Source organism: Myotis davidii, unplaced genomic scaffold (genome assembly GCF_000327345.1).
Source record: "Myotis davidii unplaced genomic scaffold, ASM32734v1 scaffold991, whole genome shotgun sequence".
Taxonomy (NCBI): domain Eukaryota; kingdom Metazoa; phylum Chordata; class Mammalia; order Chiroptera; family Vespertilionidae; genus Myotis; species Myotis davidii.
In genome coordinates, this window is record NW_006283137.1 from 744,803 (window position 1) to 750,916 (window position 6,114).

At 62.0% G+C, this 6,114-nt stretch overlaps 1 protein-coding gene across 4 annotated transcripts in view; it reads left to right on the forward strand.

Annotated features, from left to right (window-relative positions):
- The first annotated feature begins 1,009 nt into the window (after window positions 1-1,009).
- The window catches only part of ENPP7 (ectonucleotide pyrophosphatase/phosphodiesterase 7), an 8,868-nt gene continuing 3,763 nt past the window's right edge, over window positions 1,010-6,114 (forward strand). Inside the window, exons 1-6 of one of the 4 annotated variants that reach the window (XM_015562777.1) lie at window positions 1,010-1,230; window positions 1,937-2,032; window positions 2,897-3,206; window positions 3,308-3,400; window positions 4,342-4,639; window positions 5,792-5,937. In XM_015562777.1, coding sequence (XP_015418263.1) covers window positions 1,946-2,032; window positions 2,897-3,206; window positions 3,308-3,400; window positions 4,342-4,639; window positions 5,792-5,937 — 934 coding nt within the window. In that variant the 5' untranslated portion in view covers window positions 1,010-1,230; window positions 1,937-1,945. Of the gene's footprint in view, window positions 1,231-1,505; window positions 2,033-2,896; window positions 3,207-3,307; window positions 3,401-4,341; window positions 4,640-5,791; window positions 5,950-6,114 lie in introns of those variants that run through there. The other 3 variants (XM_015562783.1, XM_015562780.1, XM_006753445.2) reach the window with 3 other exon arrangements.

The window sequence follows — 6,114 nt, forward strand, 5'->3', positions numbered from 1 at the left end:
TATGTGGTTGCATTTTTTTTTCCTTTCTTGTCCAGGATTGAATGTATTTAGTTGTCATGTGACTTTAGTCCCCTTCAATCTAGAGCAGTTCCTCATTTGTCCCTATCTTTTATCATCTTAAGATTTTAAAGAATACAGGCCTTTTTGTTCATAGGGTATTCCTCTTCATAGGATATTGCCTGACTTCTAGTTTTACTTTGATAAGTTCGTTTACATGTAGGCAATACCAGTTATATCACAGCTTACTCCCAAAGTTTCTTTGGACACAAAGTGTGAAAGAAAAGTATGATTTAGTTAAGGAAATAAGGTGTTTTGTTAAATAGCTAGTATAATGAGTTAGAGAATAGAAACAGAAAGGACATAATAGTCAGAGGGTTCAAAAGAAGCAACCCCCGAGCTGGAAAGGCCCAGACGCTGCCCTGCGGCCCCCTCTCCTGCCCGTCAGAGCTAGTGGCTAGGGCAACAGAAAGCTTTGAGAGGCGCACACGCAGGAAAAACTCTGGAAGGTTCCAGGCCTGAGTCCGAGCCCCTGGAGGACCCGGGAACAGTGAGGACCACGGCGACGCAGGCTGAGGGGGGGCCTGACAGAGTCACTGTGTGGGGACCAGGGGACCCGCAGGGACTCGACTTGCAAAGGGGGTGGCAGCACGCATGGGTCCTGCGGCCCTGCCCCCCCCCCCGTGGCCCTGCCCTGTCTCCTGGGGGCCAGTGGCTCCAAGAGGCGGACCCTGCACAGAGGGGGCCCCTCCCGTCGGTAAAGCACAGGGTGTGGGCCCAGGAGGGAGCCCCAGAACCCAAGTGAGGGCAGGGCCAGCTCACGTTCATCAATCTGTGGTTCAGGCCCGGCCGGTGTGGCTCAGGGGCTGAGCGTTGACCTATGAACCAGGAGGTCACGGTTCAACTCCCCGTCAGGGCACAGGCCCGGGTTGTGGGCTCGATCCCCGGTGGGGGCCTGCAGGAGGCAGCCGGTCTGTGATTCTCTCTCATCATCGATGTTTCTCTCTCTCTCCCCCTCTCACCCCCGCCCCCATCTCTCTTTCTCACTCGTTCCAGCCTCACCTTCCTCCTTTCTCCCCACGGACAGTCCAGCTGCTGACCAGTCTGCAGTATCCATGGGGACCTCGCTGCCAGGCCGCCCTTCCCCCATGACACACCTGCTCTTTGAGACAAAACAGCCCCCCCAGATCCCCCATCCCCAGCTCTCCCACCCTACTCAAGAGTCTGAAAAAGGTAGCCGAAACCGGTTTGGCTCAGTGGATAGAGCGTCGGCCTGCGGACTGAAAGGTCCCAGGTTCGATTCCGGTCAAGGGCATGTACCTGGGTTGCGGGCACATCCCCAGTAGGAGATGTGCAGGAGGCAGCTGATCGATGTTCCTCTCTACCCCACCTCTCTCCCCCTCCCCCCCCGGCTGGGGGAGGGGAGAGGCTGAGGGAGGGGAGAGGCTATGCGGGGGGAGAGGCTGAGGGAGGGGAGGGGCTATGCGGGGGGAGAGGCTGAGGGAGAGGAGAGGCTGTGAGGGTGGAGAGTGCCCCATGTCCCCGGAGAGCGCTGTAGCAGCACATAATCCTGTTAAAATATTAATCCTCATTCAAGGCGGCTGCTGAGATAAAGCCCTGAGAAGCGATAAAGGTCCAGGGCCATTGATACAGGGACCTTCGAGCTGATAAACCTGATAACCCCGCCATCGGGACAGCAGGCCCGTCCCAGCCTCCGTGGGGGAGGGGGGGCGGGGGGCTCCTAATCCCTCCCAGGCTGAAGCACCCCAGCTGACCCTGCTCCCCTCACCAGCCCAGGGCCGCACGGTGGCCGCCCAGCCCGAGCGAGCCCTGTTTGTAGGATGTCCTGCTGCACAGCCCAGGAGAGCAGGGTCCGTCAGGGGCGGCCCCGGGTGGGCCTGCTCATCTCACCCTGTGTTCTTTCGCTCACGCATTCAAGGGTCCTGCCATGCCTACTGTGCGCCGGGCACTGTGCCAGGAGGCGGGGCCCAGCGTCCCTCGCGGAGACGACCGCGTGGCGGCTCCTTCGCACCAGGTTAGGAAGGACAGGTGGCCGGGACCGGACGCTGGCCTTAGGGGACAAGCCTGCACGTCCCTCTGCCCAGCGGAAACCGGCCCAGGGCGGGGCAGCTGGTTCTTCCCACCCGGGCCCCACGCGTGGCTCAACGGCCGGGGCACACGTGCACCTGTGTACGGGGCAAACCCGCCGAGAGCACAGGATGATGCTCAACCCACTGAGCCACACTGGCCGGGCAGGGAGACTATGGATAAAGAGCTTATATTCGCCGGGTCGGCGTGGCTCAGGGGCTGGGCGTTGACCTAGGAACCAGGAGGTCACGGTTCGATCCCCGGTCGGGGCACAGGCCCGGGTTGTGGGCTCATCCCCAGTGCGGGGCGTGCAGGAGGCAGATCCATGATTCTCTCTCATCATGGATGCTTCTCTCTCTCCCTCTCCCTTCCTCTCTGACATCAACAAAAACATGTCTTTTAAAAAAAGGAAAGACCACCCAGGCCGCGCCCCTCATCTTCGCCGGCCCCACCCAGGCAGCTCTGAGCTCGGGGACCAGGGGGAGCGGGATCAGAACGGGGTGTAGCACACCTGGGCTGTGGCGGAGGCCCAGGCGGGCTCATCATCTTTTCTTTGGTCCCATTGGCCAGCATGTAGTCACATGGCCAAGCCTCGCTGCAGAGAATGCTGGGAAATGTAGTCTTTCTCCTTGGTGGCCATCTTCTTGGGAAGAATGGGATTTTACACGAAATGTTATATTAGGTCTTAGATTGGAGTCGCATAGAATCCGGGCTCCTCTGCGGCCTGCCTCCCGCTTCAGCCCGAGCGCACCCCTCCTGCCCCTCGTCCATGCCCTGCTCCTCCCGTGACCTCCCGCTGACCCCGTCACAGGTGACACCATCACCCCAGCCGCTCCGTGGGAACTGGACATCCCCGAGCTGCTCTCTTTCCTTGGCTCCCACGGCCCCCACCGTGTCTGGGCCACGGCCACGGCCTGAGGACGGCACCACCACTCGCCGCCCAGCACCCAGCCCACTCCTGCCTCCTGCCCCACCCTGCCCTGCAACGGGCTGCCCCTCTATGTTAGACCCGCGGTGCCAGGGCCCTGCTTGCCCACTGCAGGGCTACGGACGCGGACTGCACACCATGGCCTCGGCCCCCAGAACCACCCTCTCAGGAGGCCCTGCCCGCCGCCCACCAGGTGCTGCCGACGGACACCCCGATCTGGTCTCCTGCTTTCCTCCCCGTGGCGACTCACTGTGGCCTGTCCTACTCGTGTCCTTTTATTGTGTGTGTCCCCAGCCAGATGGACGCAGTCAGGAGCACGCCTGCCTCCCTCACCGCGGGGTCCCCAGAACTTAGAGCAGTGTCTGGTACAGAGAGCAGCTCCATCAGGTGTGTGGGGGGGGGCGGGGGGTTAACCAGGGTCACCCCAATAAATTCAATTTTTAAAAAGGGGTGGTAAGTCCTAGCTGGTTTGACTCAGTGGATAGAGCGTCAGCCTGTGGACCAAAGGGTCCCAGGTTCAATTCCAATCAAGGGCATTAAAAAAAAAAAAAAAAAAAAGGTTGGTAGGGAGAGAGACACAGAAAAGACACAGAAATGGAGAGATAGGGAGAGAAGGGAGATGGAGAGAGATAAAGATAGAGAGACAGAGATACAGAGAGATAAAGATAGAGAGAGAGAGAAATAAAGATAGAGAGACAAGATAGTAGCAGAACCGCGCCCCGCCCAGGGCTCCTCTCACACTCTCACACTCCCCCCCCGCCCCCATGAGCACAGGTGACAAGGGAACCCCTCTCTGTCCACCTTGCTGACGAGGCTGCCCATGCCCGCGCCACCCTGAGGTTACAAGGGGACAAGGGGGAGGCACGGCTATGCTGACCAGGCCCACAGGGTGGCTCCGCCCACCCCGTCCCAGGAGGCCCCTCGAGAGGCACTCCCCAGGCTGTGCTCCCGTAGCCCTCGGCCCCCTGCCCTGGGAAGCCCCTCCCGCAGCCCTGGCCCAGGCAGGCCCGAGGCCCACAGACCCCAAGGTCTCCCCAAATGTCATGTTCTGGGTCAGAGTGAGCAGGGCCCGGGGACCGAGAGAGCGGGTGAAGGCCAGGCCACCCCGTGGAGGGCCCCTTCTGCTCTCTGATCCTCGGGCCTGGCCCCCGCCCCGCCCAGGAGGGCACACGCCCACGGGGGAGGAGCGTGGGCAATAAAGGCAGGTGACACGGCCTCGGGCCACCAGGGCCTCCTCCTGAGACACAGGTAAGACCACAGTCTCGCTCGCAAAGGCGCCCGGATCAGAGGCCTGGTGACCCTGGGACTTTGCTCTGCTCCGTCCACGGGAGGCACACGCCCGGCACCGGCGCCTCAGACAACCCACCATGAGCCACCCGGCCGCCCTCCTGGCCGTGGCCGTGGCCCTGGCCGCCCTGCTCGCTCCGGGGGCCGGGGTGCCCGTGGGCCGGCAGGGCTCCCGGCACAAGCTGCTCCTGGTGTCCTTCGACGGCTTCCGCTGGAACTACGACCAGGACGTGGACACCCCCAACCTGGACGCCATGGCGCTGGACGGCGTGAAGGCGCGCTACATGACGCCCCCCTTCGTCACCATGACCAGCCCCTGCCACTTCACCCTGGTCACCGGTGAGTGCCGCCTGCGGATGGGACCTGGGGCGGGGGGGGGCTGAGAAGCCAGGGGACAGGGTATGCACACAGACGTCCGGGGCACCGTGTGGGGACAAAGGTGAGCCAGGAGGGGACACTCGCTGGGGAGAACAGCCCCCAGCATTGGCGGCATCTGATAGCGGATAAACACGGGCAGTGGTCTCTCTGGCAACAGCCTGGGGGCAACCCAGGAGGCCTCCCGGAGGAGCTGAGCGTGGTCGGGCCTCAGAGATGAATCTGCGGCTCCGGCTTCATCGTTTTTTTTTAAATCCTCACTCAGGGTATTTGTCCATTGATGTTTAGAGAGAGTGAGGGAGAGAGAGGGAGACAGAAATAATCCATGTGAGAGAAACACATCAGTTGTTTGCCTCCTGCCCAAGCCCGGACACATCGATTGGTTGCCTCCTGCATGACCCTGACCAGGGCCCGGGCCAGGCCGGAGCCCGCAACCGAGGTACCTGCCCTCGACGGGAATCGAACCCGGGACACGTTGGTCCACAGACCGGCGCTCTAGCCACTGAGCCATGCCGGCTGGGGCTCCCCTTCATCTTAACCTAACGCATCACATCTGCCATGACCCCATCTGCAAAAAGGTCACCTTCTGAGAAGCTGGTGGCACGACTCTGGGGGACACGATTCCGTGCAGGCGGCTCGTCCTCCCGCCAGCGTTTCTGCGACCACAGCCCCGACACCCACCGCAGCACCGGCTGTCCCGCCCGCGCGCCACCTTTTCACTTCACGCGTCGCGGTGGGAGGGGGGCAGCGCAGGCCCTCACGGCGCCTCCTCCTGCACCCGAGCTCCCGTGTGGGCGTTTCCACGCAACACAAACTGGAGGCGGCCCATCCACGCGCCTGGCTCTGCTGGGGCTGGATCCTGGTTGCATCATTATCCCTTCCGAGAGCCACACGGGCACCACCAGTTTTTTTTTTAAATTGATTTCAGAGAGGAAGGGAGAGGGAGAGAAACATCAATGATGAGAGAGAATTGATCGGCTGCCTCCTGCACGCCCCCACTGGGGATCGAGCCCGCAACCCCGGCCTGTGCCCTTGATGGGAATCGGCCGGGTCGGAGCGTGCCCGTGCCCGTGCCCGTGGTGGCGAGCCCGGCACATTCCCTCCGCCTCCCCGCAGGCAAGTACATCGAGAACCACGGGGTGGTGCACAACATGTTCTACAACACCAGCAGCAAGCTCAAGCTGCCCTACCACGCCACGCTGGGCGTCCAGCGCTGGTGGGACAACGGCAGCGTGCCCATCTGGATCACCGCCCAGAGGCAGGTAACGCTGAGAGCTTGGCCTGGGGGGCTGCACGGGCAGCAGCCACATGGGACATGCTCACTGAGCCACACCAGCTAGGGCCACACTGATCTTTTGCTAAAACTGATGAGGCTGCCAGCGATGCCTCCCAGTGGGTACTGCCCGGGCGCGGGGTGGGGCAGGGCGGGGCTGGGCCAC